Here is a 19,952-nt window from a genome sequence, read left to right as displayed (position 1 = left end):
AAGAATATTGTGCTGAGTGAAATTAGTCAGAGAAGGACAGTTATCATATGATCTCAGTCATATGTGGAATTTAAGAAACAGGATCATAGGGGAAGAAGGGAAAAAAAATAAAACAAGACGAAATCAGAGAGGGAGACAAACCACAAGAGACTATAAATCATAGGAAACAAACTGAGGGTTGCTGGAGGTGAGGTGGGGAAGGGGACAGGGTAACTGGGTGATGGGGATTAAGGGGGGCATGTGATGTAATGAGCACTAGGTGTTATATAAGACTGATGTATCACTGATGTCTACCTCTGAAACTAATAATACATTATATGCTAATTGAATTTAACTAAAATTTTAAATTTTAAAAAGGTAAAAAAAAAAAAAAAGCCATACAGCTGAGTTTGTATTGTTTTACCTCCAGTGGTTGCTCAGCCCTTGATAACTTCATGGGGGTGGTATTGCCCAGGTGAAGAGCTCCCAGAGTGGGGGCAGTGAGCTGAGGCCACAATGGCTTTGCTGACTCCATGATACTTCTGGCCTGGCTGGTCCAGGAAGATGGACATTACTCAACTGAGCCCCTGGTCTGCTCTAACACTGATGACCGACCACATTAATTCCCTTCGTTGAAGCTGGTTCTATATTCTCAAAGAATTGACACATAGGCAATTTCATTTAATATTCAATATATTTTTTAGTGAAAGGTTTCCCCTCTAACTATGACTATTATGATGAACACCGGGTGTGGTACAGAGGTGTTGAATCTCTACATTGTACTCCTGAAACTAACATTACATTGTATGCTAATTAACTGGAATTTAAATAAAAACTTTAAACAAGCAAAGGAAAGCTGAGAAGCAGCCTAGTATCCCAGAGAGGACTCCAAACACTTAAGAATAGGTAGTATTTCTGAAAATGGGTGGGTTTTCCTAACAGACTGGTGTGGATTTAAGATATCCCACCAGTGCCAGTGACACATGACAGCCAGGTTGTCCCGGGGCTAGTATAAGGTTTTTGGGAAGACCCAGAGGGGCCAAGCCCTTTGCTTTCTCTTGTACCTACAGATGCGTGGCGAGCAGAAGCTTCCTGGGCAGGGAAGTGAGCAAGGACCCCAGGGTGGCTTTCTCATCTTAAGATCTTGTGCTTTTTTTTCTTGCAGAAAGTGGAAGTACCCATGATGCTGAGACTCCTCAGGGAGCAAAGGATGTTCATGATCCAGACCATCACTCAGTACAAGTTTGTCTACCAAGTCCTCATCCAGTTCCTCCAAAACTCCAGACTCATTTAACCACCCCCCCGCCCCGCCCCAGCTACTGGGAGAGGGCCCCAGCTCCATCTGCAGATGGGGAGGCACCTCCAGACAACATCTGCTCCCCCAGCAGGGCGCGGATGGCCAGAGCAGGCAGGTCATCGGCTCCTTGATGACAGGAGCCAAGATTATTCACAAACATCATATATTATTTTATATGAGATAATTTATTTTTTTCCCCTTTTGGATAATTTTTGTGAATCATTGTAATGCAGTTTTCACCATTAATATAGTACTTTTCATTTGAACCTTTTTTTTTTTTTTTTTGACTGATCTGCATTGTAAATATGTCAGGGAAGGTTGCCTGGTGGATTGTTTGGGGGACAGAGGCATAAAGGGAACACATCTCTAGTGAAGTTGCAGCCAGATGAGTAGCCAAGCCTGAAATTCAGCGGCCTGATTGCTCATGTCCAAATCAAAGATGGCAAGAAAATGAATTCGTTCTAAAATAAGGGCTAAGGCCCTTCCCTGAAGGAAAACAACAACAACAACAACAAAAAACACTATTTTCTTGTATTTGGGGGTTCCTGAGCCTTGATGGACACTGGCGTCCTTTCTTCCTTTCTGCCCTCGTCCTCAGCAGCTTGAGTTAAAGACAGGGAGCAGCTAGAGGAAACGCGGCCTTTATGATGCAGTATGGCCATCGCCCAGGCTGAACGAGGAGCTCTGGGTTGTACCTTTCTCAACACCCCTTCTTCTGGACTCTGGGGCCCCGTGTTCCCTGCCGGGGACTGCACCCTCAATATTTCGCTACTACTTCCTGTTTACTCAGTGGGCCCCAGTCTGGTGGTCTTTGAGGCTCTGGGCCAGGCCATCTGTGCAGCTAGGCCTCTTGCCCGATTGAGAGAAGATAATGGGCCGGAGTGGGAAGAGAAAGGAGATGGGCAGGCCCTTGATGGTGTTTCTTATTTAAATAGGATGTGTGTGCTGGACGGGGGCCTGCAGGTCGAGGTGCTGGGTACATTCTGTCTTTCCATCAGTCACCAAGTCACTGGAAAGGTTATAAAGGGAACAGTTGGGAACGCTGATTTATGGGGGCTGTTTGGCACTCAGGTGGCAGGGCCCTGGCCAGGAACCGCAGCGAGGGTGAGCCCCCTCCCAGCTGCGCTGCTGTCCCCCCAGGCTCTGGCCTGCAAGAGCAGAACTAAGCCCACTCAGAACGCTGTAATCCAAATTTTGGCCACTGGATGAAAAATGCTGGGACCTGTCTCGCACGAAGCCCCTCACTGCTTTCCTGTTCTCTGGGCACCCCACCCTCCAGTCACCTTGCAGCTTGGTTCCGTTTGTCTCTTCCTGAGCCTACGCTGGTCATTGTCCTGAATTTCTTTTTTTTTTTTTTTAAAGATTTTATTTATTTATTCATGAGAGACAGAGAGACGCAGAGACACAGGCAGAGGGAGAAGCAGGCTCCATGCAGGGAGCCCAAGGTGGGACTCGATCCCGGGTCCCCAGGATCACACCCTGAGCCAAAGGCAGGCGCTAAACCATTGAGCCACCCAGGGATCCCCTGTCCTGAATTTCTCGGGTCAGTACACAGTAAATCATATTCCACACATTTTCCCGCTAGCTGGATTTTAGGCACTTTGCCTCTCTGCTGTCCAGTTCTTCTTGAATGCAACTTTTAAACTGTGGTTTTGTTCTTAGAATTGACATTTGTGGGTGTTCCATTATGCCCTCCCCCGCCACTGCCTTTGTTTTGTTTTGTTTTGTTTTGTTTTGTTTTTCCTGAGCTGAAAATATTAAGAAAGAATGGCATCAGATCAACCAGAAAGAGCGAGCCTGTGGGACATCCGGTTACCGCACAGCAGCAGAGGGGTGTGGAAGCGGATTCCTGATGAACTCCTTTGGACTGGGCATCCACTCGGTTTCACGTCTGGCCAGGTGTTGTGGTGGTGGGAGGTCTACCTACTCACCTGGCCAGGTGAGTCTAATCTTAGACTCAGAGTATCTGGTGATGGAGGGGCTCCTCTCTTCTACTCCAGAGACTGAAGAATCGGTCAAGGAGGGTAACTTCAGTTACACTCTAGAGATGCTGGAATTTGGGTATATGTGCTGGAAAAGAAAACCATGAGTTTGACTTAATGTTTTCAACGGAACAGAGCTCAGCACCCTTACTGGGAGATGCTCAGAACTCGGCTCCTCGACAGGCAAAGAGGCGGGTTTCCTTTCCTTAGACACTCTTCCATCCTTGGGATGGTCTGCTGTGAGAAGTGTTTTCGGAGTTGGTCTGCGGTTACTGGCTTATCTGATGCACGACACAAATATTTCTCTTTTCATCTCTCAGGCCCCAACGTGGGCACTGTTAACATCGAGTCTCACGTGGGCAGTGTGTAGATCTGTCTCTTTGAGCTCATCACACATGCTCTTCCTTTCAACCCATCCGCTGTTGTCACTTGGTGCTGTGGGAATAGTTGTTAATGCACAAAACGCAGGGAAGAAGTGGGTCTGCTGTCCAATTTCCTAGCCAAAGTTTATATCGAAACCCAAAGGAAACCACTTAAAAGTTACTCCACATATTTCATTTTTAAAAACAAATGTTTTTGGTTCTGTAGTGCATTTTGCATTCCTTTTCCCATCTCCAGCGAATGCCAGCACAGTTCCTGTGAAATTAGCAGCAGGCATTGAAAGTCCTTCTAGTGGCATCTGCATAATAATTGCCCAGAGATGCTTTATATCTGGGAAGCAAGCCAAGGAATAAACCTTGAAGCAAAGTGTATTAAATTAGTTATCTAGTTAGAGCTTTTGGAATGAGTTCCTGATGATGTATCAAGTCTGAAGCTGGAGCGGTCGGGGTCTATTTTTTTTTTTGTCTGTTTGGATTTGAAGAGAGAAAATTAAAAATAGAGGGGGAAAAAAAGAGATAACCATCTTGCAGCAAAGCCATTCAACTCTTTGGGGCCTCTGGTTTTGAAGTTTTCCAGTTGAAATGTGTTATTTCTTTGATCCGTACTCATTTGGGCACACGGAGCCAGCGTTTGTCCTTGGTTAACTGTTGTCCCTGGATGGCAGGGCTGAGTGTGACGTCTTCATCCTTGAGCTGCGCTGGGCCTGCTGGGCTTATTGGTTCCCTTGGGCTCCAAGGAGACCCCACCTTCCGTAGCACTGACATTTACACACACCTCTTTCCTTGGATGGGAAGTAAGGGAGGATTCGGCTGCATTAGAGAGGGATGCCAAACGTTGATTTTTTTTTTTTTTACAGGAGAGGAAAGAGGAATGAGCTATTCTCAGTGAGAGGGGAACAGTAAGATCAGGAAAGGTGAAAACCTCTCCACATGGAATATTTTGAGCAATATGCTTCCAAGGAGCTTAAATAGAGAGAACTTTACTTTTACAATCTTCGTGATCATGGATTACAAAGAGGAACTAGTCTTTTATCTATTATTTATCTCCCATTGCTTGCCTAAGACTCACTTGGCCATCTCCAGCCCCTTCTTCCATCAGCCTGGTCGGAGGGGCATTGTGGGCCCTGTTGAGAAGGTTCTTGTGGGACCCAACCACTAGCTTTCCCAATACTCACTTAGCCTCTATCTTGCCTACTCTGTGCTTTTGAGGTTCAGTTTTAAACTCCAGGGGGGCTCAAGAGGTCAGCATTTTTATCCAGCTGCCTACTTCTCTTATCTTTTCAGATTAATTACAGGTTGACCATGTGAAAATGACAATAGCTGGACCATTTTTTGTTACAGTGACAGAAAATTTACATGAGTCAACCTAATACATACAGTATTTTTCTTCCCCCTGATAGAGTAGGGGTCCCAACACACCATATATTATTTCTCCTCACAAGGGCTAAGAAACATAAAAGCATGTGAAGTGGATGAGTTGGCTTTGCCATAATGAGCTTTGCACTCAGTGAATGGGTCACCTCCTGGGGCTGGGAAGTCACTCTGTCTGCAGAGATGTTAGTACACCTAGATGTTAGCACGCTCTCATAGGCAGGGTTGGCCATCAGGCACATCACTATGGGATTTTCGGTGGCCACCTTTTTTTGATGTACAACTTGTGTTAACTTAGCAGACCTTAGCACAGTGCTTATGGCACACGGTGTGTGGACCTGAAGCTGTCCCCAGCCAGAAAGCAGAATGTGCTTTTTGAATCTCATTCCTCCACTTCTAGTGACAGGTTTGATGGTGAAAGCAGGTATAGCTGTTGACTTTCTTTTTCGGGAAATGTGTTCATCTCTTTGTGGTGGGGGAGTCTAAGATATGTGCAAGGGGGCTGAGACACAAGGGATGGGATTGGGTCAGACCTACGTTACTGATAATCTATCCTCATTCCCCCTCCATTTTGGCAATAACTGTTGGGGTCCTAGAAGAGGAGATTTCAAGAAGTACCAAGTAATCACTATTGGGATCTTTAGGCAGCCCTATTTGGGCAATTCAGCTTCCTCACATTTGACCAAAGACTCTTCTGCTGCTGTTTAATTTTATTCCTATGTACCAGATGCCCATCAGGCTCTTATTTCATGATTTCTTTGCATGAACAAAGTAACAATTCATCCAGTGCTGCTTCCAGATGGAGAAATTTGGGTTTTCCATGGATACTGCACAAATTTTCCAGTGGCCTACAGCCTTATGGATGACAAATTAGTTGGCCCTATAGGGTGGAAATCTCTAAAATGTTAAATTATGTTTGAAGCTTCCCTTGGATGCTGTGCAAGAAAATAGAATGGTTCTTGTCTTTGCCTCAGCTTCTGAGACATTTGGGGGCAGAAGACCTAAGGGATACATCTTTGGAAAATAACAAGAGAGATATGAGGGTTTATCCAATCATATCTGCCCATCCAAATATGTTGCCCCTAAAGTCACTGTTGTTCGTGGAATTCTGTAAAACCCAACAGCCAGCTTACCTAATATGCAACTTTTATTGTGTTGACTACCTTTAGCTCCAGCTTAATATAACTGCATCTTCTGCAAGGTCAAACTAAAATGTTCCCTATTAAAACGTCCAAGAGCCTGGCAAATTGAGTATCTGGCATCAATCGATTGCATGAGACCGGATAGTTTATTGTTGTTTGGTGCAGTGAAGTGGGAGGATGTGCATCAGTTCCTATTGTTCAGAGCTTCGGTCAGCCCTTCTATTTTAAAAATAAATTCAAGGACATTTCGTTACAAGGCGGGAGGGCGAGAGCTGATGTGCAGCCTGGCTGTGACGAGCATCTGCATAGAAAGTCACTGTGTCTTCTGCGGTGCTTTGGGCCATCAGGGTCATTCGTTTCCCCAAGATGCCATAGGCTTGCTTAGAGAAGTCATAAACGAGGCCAGAGGGGTAGTGTGCTGCAGCACCCCTCGGAGGGCCCGGCTGCAGGGTCCCAATCGGTTTCACCCTGCAGGGTCCCAATCGGTTTCACCCTTGCTCGTGCTTTTAAACGGCCCTCAGGGCCCTGGGAGAGCTGGGGAAGCTCCAGGATTCGGGTGTGAGCCTGGGTGCCCGCTCACCGGCCTTCCTGGCAGAGGGCCCTGCCCACCGCCTGGCCCCCGGGGATGGCATCTCTGCTCCCTGCGAGCCCGGGGTGCACACTCACGCTCCAGGGTCCCCGTCCCCCCGACCGCACTTGTTCCTCGGCCCCCTGGGCGGGACTATCCTGGGAAGGCACCATCCTGGGGCCAGGAGCACCTCCCGGCTCAGGGCTCTGCTGCCCCCACCGCCTCGCGGTCGGTCCGCTCTCCCCTCTGCCTTCCCTCCCCTCCCCTCCCCTTCCCCTGCTCGGCAGAAGCGCTCTCCTAGGCCGGCCTAAATTACACGGTTAGGAAATCGAATTTTAATCGATTTAATTCGAATTCGATTAAAATCGAATTTTAATTCTAAAAAGCTCATAGAGTTTGAAGGATCAAGATCTGGCAAATGGAAAGGGCCAGAAAGAATGGAAAACAGCTGCAAAGTTGCCAGCAACCACGCGCTGCCCTTTGCCCCTCTCTCCCCGCCTTGGTCGGGGTCGTGGCCGCTCCTCGCTGCTGGGGGACGTGAGAGCAGATGGAGTCGATGAGCAGCCCCGGCCGAAGCAGCGCGGGTAGCAGAGGTACTTTGTTTCCCTCTAGGGGGACCTGCACGCGGTCCCAGCGGCTGCGGTGGTCGGTGGCCCGTGTGGTCAGGTGCGCGCGGCACCTGACTCCTCCTGACCAGCTCCCTTGGTGCAGCCTCTCCCCTCGGACTGGGCCTGGCCGCTCCTCATGGACTGGGCCTGGCCTCTCCCCTCGCACTGGGCCTGGCCTCTCCCCTCGCACTGGGCCTCGGCCTCTCCCCTCGGACTGGGCCTCAGCCTCTCCCCTCAGACCGGGCCTCGGCCTCTCCTCATGGACTGGGCCTGGCCTCTCCCCTCGGACTGGGCCTCAGCCTCTCCCCTCTGACTGGGCCTCAGCCTCTCCTCATGGACTGGGCCTGGCCTCTCCCCTCGGACTGGGCCTGCCCGGCGCCGTGGGTGGGATGGGTGGCAGGTGTCCGGGGAGGGGCAGGACACGCTCATCACGTGCACCTGATCCTGCCGTTTCTCCCCCAGCCGCCCTCAGGGAGACGCGGACACCTGCTCCCCTGACCGCAGGGTCCCAGGGGGTCCCAGGAGCGAGCGGGAAGGTCGGGTCGGGTCTTGGGTCGGGTCTTCTGGTCCTTGGGGTGGAGCTGTTTTCGCCCCCATCTCAGGAATGCTGCCTGGAGTGAGTCGGGGTAGCTCTCAGCAGGGGCGTCTGCACGTTGCCCAGGGCCTCCCACCTCCCTCAACTGCAGTGTTAGCTAAGAACTACCTTCCCCGGGGAACCCAGAGCTGTAATTCAGAGCCTTTGTGTTTTTTGTTTTGTTTTGGTTTTCAATGTGAACATCGTAGAATGTTACTGCCATTTCCTTTGGCTAAACTCTCTTGCCAGTCTGGGGTCTTAAAAATCTATTAACCATTTTAAAAGCAAGGTTACTCTTCATCGGAGATGATTTCCTGTGTGTGTCGTTCCTTCCATAGCCAACTGACTTGAGGATTCTCAAATGGGAAAACGAGAACAGTTTACATATGCAGATGACTATTTAAACATATAACCTTGTGTGATTCTCCTTACATCAAGTAACAGGCCAATGTGGTTTGTTTCACTGGACTGCTTGTCGGGTTACTTAACTCAGTATTTTGATGCTTTCCTTGTCTGTGTTTTACAAGATGTTGTGAATCGCGATCTCATTAGAAACAATTGGCATTTCGTAGATTTCCTATTGAAACAACGTCGGGACGAGTCCCCAGCTTAGACACCAGGCTGTTCTTAAGGCCCTTGGGTCAGCCCACGGAAGCCTTTGGACTCGGACAGAGCTGAAACGCAGGGTGGGCAGCCCAGTGTGTGGTTGGCTGTCGTGAGCTGACCTGGAAATGTAACCGCCTCGGGTGGTGTTGCCGTGAGACACGCATTCCAGGTCGGGACTGGGGATCCTGACAACCCTTGTCCTCCCCGTGGGTAGCCACTTGCTACCCTGCAAGGTGCAAGTCCGTTCTCTTTGCTACAAACAGTGGTTGTCAGGCGAGAGAGGGAGTGAGAGGTCTATAGGACATTCCCTATGTCAGGGGGTGATTAATATTCATGGCAACTTTAATTTGGTATAGCCTCCCTCTCAATTTAATAATATTAAAAACCTTAAATAAAACTATGCATGCTATTCTATGTGCTTTTTTATATCAGTAAATAAGCTTATGCTTGCCAGTTTTATACACAGTTATGAGGTGTGTAAAACTGACTTTTGACAGTATTTTTTGCACTGTTTCTTCTGTTTTTATAAAGTCTTTAGATAACGGTCCTAGTTGCGTATTGTTTATGTTTTCACCATCCTTGTCATTGCTGTAAAATGTTTCATATGTGCCTTTACAAATGTGAGATCTTTATTCTAACTTTTTTGTAAAAGATATCTATTGACTTCCATATACAATAAACTTTTTTTTTTTTTTTCAGAGAAAACAGTTGAATCTTCTCTCTTCTGTGTCCTGCATGTTTGCATTAGATGAAAGGACCCACATCCTTTACTTATTAGGGTTATTTTCATAGGCAAAAGGGCCTGGTAAAATCTGCTTTTTCACCATTTTAAAGCCCGTTTATTTCTACCCACTTTCATTCCTGTATAACTCGATCGTACTGAAGAATTTGTTCGAAACTTCCAAAGTTATCGTAGTTATAAAAAAACAAAACAAAACAAAACACCTGACGAGGGTGATCACTAGGCAAGTGGAGTGAAGAATACATAGAAAGGGATCTTTCCTACAGATGCTGTGATAACCCTTAGCAAGCGTCAGGTCCCTTCCCTCCAGCTGTCACTGCCTCAGACCCCAGACTGTCTGCATGGCAATGGCAGGCCCCGGGCTGCTCTGGGACACATTCTTGGTGTGTCCTTTAACAGCTCCTGTCTAGGTCTTAAGAAAGCTGCCCTGCCCATACTTCCAGCCCATCAACTGCCGTAGACACACAGTGAACCCCTGGTGATGAGGGTGGACACTTTCTTCATGTATCTTTGATGAGTAACAGGGCAACACATTCACTTCTGTGTTAACCCATTTATGCCCGGTCACACTACAAGGAGTTCACCCACTGAAGTCCCAGCTTATTTCATGCCATGTAAATGAGAATACCGTGGGCCACTGTGGGCAGAAAGGGGATGGCAAGCATTACATTGAAATAATTTAATATATTATTAAATATAGAAATTATTAAATATAGAAATAGTTCTATAGAAATAATTATAGAAATATAACTATTAAATAATAGGAATTAAATATAGGAATTATTAAATATAGAAATAATTATACAAATAAGTCTGGGTGTACGTTCAATGGGGCAACAAAACAATTATAGTTCTTGAAAGAAAAGACTGATGTTAAAAAAAAAAGTGCCGGTGGAAGTGGAGAGAAGCGGAATGGAAAGAAAAGAGGTACATACGCTAATTTGTTTTCTCCTCCATGGACTGAGTAAACAGACGTTTATTTTCTTTGGATAACAAACAGGAAAAAAGTAGTCTTATCGTATAATTTTGAGATAAAACAGTAATCACCAGTAGACCTGTTTATCTCTAGACTGTTAGCAGAGCTGAGGAAGGAAATTTAAGAAAACCCGGAGAGCAAAAGATAAATATAAGGAAAACATACACAAACACGCAATGAAGCAAATACACCTATTTTGTGATTTTTACATCTTAATAAAAATAAATGGGGAACAGTTATCTGACATACCAGTTAAGAAGCATAATGGAAGAAAAGAGCTCATTCATAATAGCTAAGGAAAACAGAAAATCTAGAAGATCAATGCGTAGGACCTATATAAACAACCTAACCAAATGGATAACTCACCACATTCTTGGATAGAAAGACTCACATTATGGTGAAGTCAGCCCTTTGTTTATCACTTACTCTAATGCAATTCTAATAAATCCCAAATAGCATGTTTGTGGGGGAGGAGGGAAAGACCAAGAGCGGGCTTGGCCAAATGATGCTCAAGTACTTTGGAGGGCTAAAGGTGAGAGAATTCAAGGGAACACAAACAACTAGCCCTACTAGATACAAAACATTTTCCGGTGCCACAATAATGAAGAAAACAGAAATAAACCTAAATCTTAAAGGAATGATAATGTGACCATTTCAGATCAGCAGAGGAAAATAAATCAATAAATGATGCTTCCATAAAGAGCTAGCAATTTTGAAAATCACAGATTCAAAGAGTACAGTTGGATCTCTTTCTAAAATATAATTGCAGGTAGAGCAAAGACTTAAAAATTTGACTATTTCTTCATTTAAAGATGAAAATGGGGCAGCCCCAGTGTCTCAGCGGTTTAGCGCCGCCTTCAGCCCAGGGCTTGATCCTGGAGACCTGGGATCGAGTCCCACATCGGGCTCCCTGCGTGGAGCCTGCTTCTCCCTCTGCCTGTGTCTCTGCATCTCTCTCTCTCTCTTCCTCTGTGTTTCTCATGAATAAATAAATAAATAAAATCTTTAAAAAAAAAAAAAGATGAAAATGATCTGCCTTTTTAAAGCAAGTGTCATGAGAAAAAAAGTGAATGGACAAGCAGGGAAAAAAATATTTTCAGGACATGGCAAGGAGTTAATAGCCCAAAATGCATTAAGAATCTGACTCTTGGTATCAGCTCAGGTCATGATCTCAGGGTTGTGAGATCAAGCCCCACAATGAGCTCCTCGCTCAGTGGGGAGTCGGCTTGAGATTCTCTCTCTCCCTCTGCCTCCACCCACTCACTGTCTCCAATCAATGAAATCTTTAAAAAATAAAAAATTATTATGAGAGACCTGATTAGCAAGATAGGCAATAGCCGTGAATATTGACTCACAGCAGGAATGCAGGCATTCCAAATTACAGCAGAAAGTGCCCAATCTCATTAACAATTAATAATCTCATCAATGCACAGCAAACAAAATACTTCACACAGTAGACCAGCAAAAAGAATTCAAATAGTACCTTGTTACGATGGTAGAGGAAAACAAATACTACAAATATCCTATCTTCTTGGTACCCGATGCAGTGTTTTAAAAAGGAACCGTGGCCATACTTATTCCAGTTCCAAAAGTTTTCACTACTGGGTCCTGAAATTGAACTTTCTAGGACTCTAGGCCCCAAGATGCTACCACCTGGCCGCTAAGGTCTATGTGGAGGACCGTGCCTCTGGCACTGTCCATAATACCGGCAACCTGGAAAAGCCACACATCCGTCAGTAGAATGAGTAAATTATGAGACATTCAGTGCAATGTTCTCTGCAAAGTATGAAGCAAATCTGCAAATGCTGGAACGAAAAGGGGTCCATATTGTGAAGTCTGAGACGGAGATGCGAAATCCTATGTCAGTACCATCCTGCCTTTGTTTTGCTCGTCTATTTACCTACACCTCTTACATGGGCAGATGGGGAGAATCGGGACCACCGAAGCGCAGGGCTTCCAGGGGTCACCTCTGGGGAATGGGGCTGGACAAGAAGAAAGAACGGCTCGCTTTCTTCCAGTATTATTTACATTTATTGAGAAAATATTCCTTTCATAACGTTTATAAAACCTACAGAAATGGGGAGAGGGGTCCTATGCTTATTTTCGGCTTGGCTAGAGTAAATCAGCACCCTAAACTCCCTGCGGCCAGGACCCGGGCCTCACCCAGCCCTCTGCACTTGGAGAGAGATACAGGGTGCTCTGCATACAGGAGGTGTTCAATAAACTTCTTGCACTTCGCTGAACAACAGAATGCATTGTGTCCCCTGCAGCCCACTGTGTGCAGCTGTGTGTGCGAGACACACGTGTCCGTAGGGGGACGCGCACGCAGGACGGGTGTCCACGAGGCAGGAAGGATGAAGGAAATCAAGCTGCTTGCAGCTCCTGAGTGTGAAGGGAAGCTGAGGCGTCCACGCCACGGGGCTTTCATTATTGCGGGTGGGGAAGAGGCCGTGTTTGGACTGCAGGAGTCCCGCGGGGAAGCGGCGCCCACGGGCAGCGCCTGCTAGCGAACAGGCCCAGGGGCTGCCATCCGGCTGCGGGAGCCGGACTCCTGCCGGCCGCGCAGGGAGAGATCACGGTTTGCTCAGTAACACAGGGTCGGTAAGGAAAAAAAAATTTTTTTTCCCTTCTCAAGCTTACCCTGGAGTGTTTCCAAGGCAGGAGGGTACTGCATTACAGCAATCAACAGAGTGAGAAATGGAAAGTCGGCTTGCAGACGGAGGAGGGGAAAAAGAAAAGTCAAGAAAGCGAAGCATGCGTGAGGCCCCTTCAGTGCATTACAGGGATTCCAGCTACCAGACCGAAGACTCCAGACACACTCCCCTGCCGGGGGTGGGGGGGGGCGCTGGGGGGGCTCGGGTCACTCCGCTGCACCTTCTCTCCCCCTCCACAGGCACTGAACCCTGAAAGCCACCGCAGCCCACACGCCTCCCCCACCTGCACCCTCACCCCCCCACCCTGCTGAACAGGTGTGACTGCGGCTCCCGCCGCCCCTGTGAGATCCTCCCCAGACATAAGATGAACTTCAAACACCATTACCCTTTTTATTCTCTTTCATCATCCAGGTTTGCTCACAACATTGTAAGAGGCATGAAGGGAAAAGTAGCCGTGTTTCTTAAATTCAGTCGGTCCAAAGCACGTGGTAGTACGTGAGACCATGCCGTTCTCTCTTAGGGAAATAAAAGCATTCAAAAATTATTTTGGTACTAAGAGTAAAGGTGAAGGCCAACCTTCAGGTAAGCCACGGGTAAGGTTTAGGGGCAAGCAGGGTTTTCATTCCAGTGATTTTACAGAAATGCAGGAGTCATGTGTACGCCTGGAAATATTCAAATCCTTGAAGGCTTCTGTGCTAGCATTTAAATAAAAATTAGCGTGTTGGCGGAGTTTCAGTGGCTTTCAATTTCCTGTTTGATCTCAGAAATGTACGGATGATCTTTGCCGTGAGCCACTTCCATTATGGCGATGGCCTAGGAGAGACAGAGACAAGTGAAGGCTTGAGAGCCTGGAGGCAGCACCCAGCACCCAGCACCCAGCACCCGGGGCTAACAGAACTCAGGGTAGACTTCCCTGCGTCGGGGCCCAGGAGGCGCACTGGCTCTTGGAGCCTGATTGTCCTCCAGGGTCTCGATTTCTTGTTATCTTTTAAATTGCGAAGATTATCTGATAACTGGTTGCCCAGTCGGTACCACTGAGTAAAGCAGCTGAAGAGAGGATACAAAGAAGTGGGCTTCCTGACGTCCTAGAAACCGCAGGAAGGCAGGCTCTAGGGACAGAAAGCCCTGGCTGTGGGCTCCCCCGTGAACTTCGCATCAAACCTCCTTAGATTTTGGTTACCACTGCTCATCCGTAAGACACGACTGAACCGTTCTTCCCTTTGAAAAAGCACATGCTTTCCTTGTAACGCACACTCTTTAAAAAAAAAAAACAAACTGAAAAGTACTTGAGGAAGCTGGAGAGAACGTATTTAATAAGGCTTCTTATAGGGCGGCAGTAGGAAGCGGGAGAGTCACCGGTGGCCCAGCATTCCCCAGCTGTGTGACCTTGGGCAACTTACTTAACTACTCTGTGCCTCATTCTCCTCATCTGCAAAACAGGACTGATGCCTACCTCCCAGGGCTCTCGGCACACATGGAAGTCTCTAGAAGAGCATCCAGCACATAGGAGGCAGATCCCAAATGTTATAAGAATGTATCTTGCTTTTTTTTGTATTCGACTATAGTACTCACAGATAGAAAAACTTAGATTATTCTCCACTCTCCAAACGGGGATGTCTGATGGCCTGTGCCTGATGGACAATCCTTTCACTGCTACCATTCTCCTCAGAGATCTCAAACCAGCAGGAGGCAGGCCAAGGAACGGCGTGGGAGCCTTCAGAAACGTCCGGTTTTAAATGCCTCCCCTGCTCCGGCCCTCTGTGCTCAACCCACGACTCACGCTCCCTGCTCACATCTACTGTGTCCTTCGCTGATCTTGTAGCTCATTGCCTACCAGCACCCCCCGCAACTGGGACCCGACTCGGTCGATTTTCCCTCAACTCGCCAAGGAAATAAATCTGTTGTCTTAGGACACAAAGTCTATGGTTGAAAAACAGAAAAGTATGTACCCTTAGCTCACACTTCTAGCCTGGTTGGGCCCGGACCCTCCCATTTGGGAGGTGGGACCTTATACCATCGTCTCAAGCAGGCTACTGGGAAGATACAGGGAATCTGGCCCCAACTTTGACAGACATTCTCTTACAGGACTTAACAGACTGTCTCAAAGATCAAACATTTCATCAACTGTTAACTACCACGTAAAGAACAACGAGAATCAATATTCAGGACAGTGATTCTGAGCTCCTGTCAGGTGCCGGGCACAAGGTGGCTGTGAAACACGGGGAGAGGCCAGGGCTGCCCAGGGCCCAGGCTGCCCCAGTGTGGGTCACCGCCTGGGCGAGTGGAGCAGATGCTTTCAACTCAGAAAGACTCCAGTCTGAAGGGAGGCCTCAGCCTGCCTGAATCTCAATTTTTCCATCAGGAAAATCTATCTCATTTTCGTGAGAATTAAAAGAAAAACCACACATGAGGGTCCTGGCATGTAACTGGTACTTGATGCAGTGATGAGGATTCCTAAGTACATTCTAGAAACTGCAAATGCATAGTTATAATACTAAGGAGAACCAAATGGAAGATTCCCTCACCACAGTCTCCGGAGCCACCGCGTGGCCTCTGGTCCACTTCCAGGGCCTCACGCGGGATAAGGGCAGTGGCCCCGTCTCCCCAGTCACGGGCTGTGCGTGGCATCGAGGCCAGCCCCTCTTGATGTGTGCACCCCTTCCGTACAGGAGGGCCCGGATGCAGACAAGGCAAAGACTCCATCGCTTACCCTACCCTGACCTGCCCAACACGCCCCCTCCCACTCCTCTGACCACAGGTGGGTCAAGAACAGGGTGTCCTCTAGGAGTGACTGGAGTCACTCAGCCCTTTCAAGCGGGAGGGCAGGACCCCCAGCCCCGCGCTGCAGACGCACCTTCTTCAGGGCTCTCTCTCCAGCAGCTTTGTCTTCCAGGCCCATATACAGCCTCCCCAGCTTCAGCCACATGGAGGCCACGTTGAGGGAGTACAGAGGGTAGTGCTTGCTGGAAGAAGAGAGAACATAACAGGCCACGTGTCAAAGGCTCCCGAGCAGCCTGCTCCAAGCCCCGGCAGGTGCTGGATGGACAGCATGGATGGTCTGCCCCTGTCTAAGCACCGCAGAGGCACTTCCTTTCACACAGTTGGTGTGTTTCTGAAAAGCTACAGAAAAACTGCAGGAGAAATCCCACAGAAAAACATGTATAAACACGACATTCGATCCCAGTCCCAGATTGTTGTTTTAGGTGCACCCAACGCAGGGCTCTGAGAAAACACCTTTTAAAATGAATCCCCTTTCTATGAACACACTAGGCCTAACCCCTCATGTTAAAAAGGCATTACCCCTAAAAATACACACATACCCATGTGTCTTAGGACCCCCGCTCTCTGTCACAGAATATGGTACCAGCTGGTTTAGCAAAGCTATCTAGCAAAGCTAGGTCTCTGAAGTCAGGAGAACACCTACTTTACTTCTAGATAAGCTTTCTCCGGTGTCCAGTAGAGGGCTTTCTATACAGTAGGTGTTCTCTCTGGTTTCCATTGAAGGCTAACAGCCTGCCAGGGAAAGAGACCAGGAGGCAGCTTATGGGTAAGAGGGGGTGGCGGGAGAGAAATGCATGTGTAGGTGTTGATTCACAGACGGGTCTGTACCTCTCTACCCTCAAAATCCATCCAAGAGAGACACATCCTGGCTGTCTTCCTGGGCAGACGGCATCATGCTGCTTGGAGGAAGCCCTGGAGCCAGTGGCCCCACAGAGGGCCCAGCGCTGGCCTCCAGGAGGGGCTCAAGCTAAGGAAGGGACCAGTAAGGCAAGGCCCTGCTGCTGGGAGAGCGACCACAAAGCTAAGATGATCTCATTCTTTCCCATTCTTTCTCTCTCTCCCATCCCCTCCCTCCAGATCTCACAGAGGGCAGTGTGCCTAAGGCCAGAGGACTTTCTCACCCACCCCAGGAAGAAGATAGGCCTTGAGATCCTCAATGATGCAGCAAATTTTTTCCAAGAGCAGATTTTAGGAGCTGTCTTCCCTCGAACTCCCCCTGATGGCTAATCCAGGCAGCGCAGGGTAAATGGAAGGCTCTGGAAATCCTGACTGGACACAGACTTTACAGTCCCCAACCTTAGACAGTGAGGGAGTACTTAGGGCTTCTCAAATCCATGAGAGACACTGGGGTGCTTCTGGGGCACAGGGCTCTCAGCTCTAGTGCCCAGAAATTCTGAGCTACTTGGTCTTGGGGAAATCCTGCAAATACACAATGTGAATGTGTTTAACAGGCGCCCCACTGATAAGATCTAGGCCATCCCAGCCCTGAAATGGCTAATCAGAGCCAGAGGACACTGCCACAACCTCCATCTGTCACACTTTAAGGTTTAAAAACCCTCTCGACAGGAAACTTCCCCGGGGCTGGTATTCATTATTACTGTTAAGTTAAAATCCAACTTGCTTTATTCAGAAGCGGGGGAGGGGGACTGTTAATGGATAACCAGAGCCAGCTCAATGGTCCTAGCCTGTCCCCGTTTGCAAACTGGGCTGCAATTTTCAAAAAGCACAATGAGAGGATGGCCGGAGTAACGATGGAAGAGCAGGGATGGGAGACCACCACTCAGCAATTAATCAGTGTGTGTAACTGGGAAGGCAGGGGAGGGGAAAGTCACAAGCTGGTGGCCTTTTTAAGACTGATGTGAATTAACTACTTTGGATACAGCACCCTGGACAGGTCCTGGCAGGGCTCTTGCCCCAGCACCCCCTTCCTAACCTCAACAAGCCTCCACAGGTGTGTGTCTTGGCGGAGTGCACAGGCCGGGCCCAATGGAGCAGCACCCTGCACCTGTACCTCCAGGTGTGGGTGCAGGAAGAGAAAGCTGTTCTAGGCATGTTCCGACACAGGACGCCCAGAAAACAGAAAACAGCATTCCAGATCACCAAATGCCATTCCCTGCTAAGAGGACGAGAACAGCCATGGCAATCACCTGTAGGGCTTAATGATTTTCTGTCCGTATCGCAGGGCTCCTTCCCAGTCCTGCATGTACAAGCAGACACCCATGGCCTGGTACATCATGTGCAACATGTACACGTTGCTGTCCTCAAACACGGAGCCCATCTTCTCCTGGCTGAGCTCACAGATCTCCAGCAGCTCACTAGGGGGTGCTCTGGTGTCAAGGAAAGGACAGGCTCAGGCCTCCGGACTTGGACACGTCCCAAGGCTGGGTTCAAGGAGCTATTTCATCCACTCTGCCCCTACCCTCACACCCTCTGAAAAAGTACATTACAGAAATCTAAGCAAAAGTGAAAGGGAATTTTTTTTTCTTCAAGAAGCATATTTTTCTTAAACAAACTTCAGGAAAAATTGAAGACCTCAACTATCTTAAACACAATTGAAAAATTCTAGCCACGGGGAACAGACCCCTTGATTCGGCTGTAAACACGTTTAGGATTACAAATCTTCAACCTCCTGGTTAAATTTAAACTTTCACCCAAGCTCAGCACTTTAGTTGAAGCATTTCTAAGGAAGGAGTCCCCACGAGGGGACAGTTCTTTTTTTTTTTTTTTTTTCTTTTTTTATGGCTGCGGAAAAAAATGTGCCATTGTACAATTTCCTTCACCGCTTTTAGTTCTTCCCCTAATGTGAATGTGATGCGTTTTCAAGCTAAGAAAGCGCTATCAGGTAGTGGTTAAGAATATGGATCACAGTAGTCAAATCCTAGTGAGCTCTGTCCCTCGGGTAAATTGCTTGCTACCCTAAGAGTCTGTTCCCATCTGCGTCCTTGGGTGTCCCCGTGAGGATTAGGTACCATAACGTAAGCAAGCCCTTGGCATCGTGTTTGCCTGGAGGACGACACCCAACCAACGAGGGCCTTCAAGGAACTCTTCTTCCCAGCTTTAGACCATAAAACTCTTCCACCACCACATCCAGCTCCTGACCACACTAGTGAAACAAGAAGATGAAATCAATACTACACAACTTTGATGCGGCGGACGCCAGGTCATGCGCGGTCATTCTTCCCACCATCTGCCAGGAGACATTCTTCCTTCCGAGTTCAGAATCTTACCCCCGCCCTCTCACTCCCTCCTCCCAGCTCTCCAGCAGCTCTTGCAGGTGAGGGACAGTAAACTTCTAGACAGCAGTAAAGGATATATTTGTAGTGCTTGGCCCTCCGGAACTCCTCGATGACGTTGCGTGCGTATCTGACCATGTCACGAATGGTTTCTGCCTTTGGGGGATCACTGAGCTTCCGGATTTCCACCTTGGCCTTATCCTGAGGGAAATGTCCAAAAGTGCAAGGCATCAGCTCCCACAGAAACTACACCCAGCGGGAAACCTCTCAGATAGTATCTTTTTCCATGTAGAGGTGGGGGCTTGCCCATTGCAAAGTCACAAAATAATGCACAGAAATTAGGCAATGGATCTAAGGGAAACCCAGTACCCCGCTACCTTTTTTTTTTTTTTAATTTTTATTTATTTATGATAGTCACACAGAGAGAGAGAGAGAGAGAGAAAGAGGCAGAGACACAGGCAGAGGGAGAAGCAGGCTCCATGCAGGGAGCCTGATGTGGGATTCGATCCCAGAACTCCAGGATCGCGCCCTGGGCCAAAGGCAGGCGCTAAACCGCTGCGCCACCCAGGGATCCCCCCCACCCCTGCTACCTTTTTACAACAAACAAACAAAAAGACTAATTTTCTAGTCAATCCTTATAAGCAGGACACTTAGGATATGTTTGCTATGCGCAGATCTGTGTGTTCACACATCTATGAATCAAGAGGATAGAATGAGGAGGGGTGGCATGGACAAAATAACACAGGCAATGCCAGAGAAAATTTTCCATATTCTGGCGAACAAAAGCTGGGAAAAGCCTAAAATTGTTCTCATGTGCTTTTATCCCTTCCCTCCCCTTCTGAGCATCCATTTCTTTTTGCGATACAGCAGTGCGGCAAATCCTTCTCTCATTTGCACGGTGTAATGGACATGTGGTTCATCAGCTGTGAGGGTCAGGTTTGAACAGGGACCTGGTGTAACCAGATTTCCTCTAGCTGTCTTAGTAAGATGGGTTTAAAGGGTCAACAATACCGTGGGAGGAGTACTGGCCCAGAGGTCCTGAGGCACTGGGTATGGTCC

The 19,952-nt window shown here is 47.9% G+C and overlaps 2 protein-coding genes across 5 annotated transcripts in view; one reads left to right on the top strand and one right to left on the bottom strand.

Moving 5' to 3' along the window:
* Positions 1 to 9,225, top strand: part of PTPN14 (protein tyrosine phosphatase non-receptor type 14) — a 180,548-nt gene extending 171,323 nt beyond the window's left edge. For all 3 annotated transcript variants that reach the window (XM_038542137.1, XM_038542138.1, XM_038542139.1), the window contains one exon: positions 1,145 to 9,225. In XM_038542137.1, the coding sequence (XP_038398065.1) occupies positions 1,145 to 1,273 (129 nt within the window). In that variant the 3' untranslated portion in view covers positions 1,274 to 9,225. The remainder of the gene's footprint in view (positions 1 to 1,144) is intronic.
* A 4,024-nt stretch (positions 9,226 to 13,249) lies between these two features.
* Positions 13,250 to 19,952, bottom strand: part of SMYD2 (SET and MYND domain containing 2) — a 49,460-nt gene continuing 42,757 nt past the window's right edge. Inside the window, exons 9-12 of one of the 2 annotated variants that reach the window (XM_038542134.1) lie at positions 18,974 to 19,094; positions 17,808 to 17,982; positions 15,734 to 15,842; positions 13,250 to 13,692 (exon numbers count right to left, since the gene is read on the bottom strand). In XM_038542134.1, coding sequence (XP_038398062.1) covers positions 13,612 to 13,692; positions 15,734 to 15,842; positions 17,808 to 17,982; positions 18,974 to 19,094 — 486 coding nt within the window. In that variant the 3' untranslated portion in view covers positions 13,250 to 13,611. Of the gene's footprint in view, positions 13,693 to 15,733; positions 15,843 to 17,807; positions 17,988 to 18,629; positions 18,764 to 18,887; positions 19,095 to 19,952 lie in introns of those variants that run through there. The other variant, XR_005361953.1, reaches the window with a different exon arrangement.

Source organism: Canis lupus, chromosome 7, assembly GCF_011100685.1.
Source record: "Canis lupus familiaris isolate Mischka breed German Shepherd chromosome 7, alternate assembly UU_Cfam_GSD_1.0, whole genome shotgun sequence".
NCBI lineage: Eukaryota > Metazoa > Chordata > Mammalia > Carnivora > Canidae > Canis > Canis lupus.
This window is presented reverse-complemented; position numbering and strand designations above follow the sequence as displayed.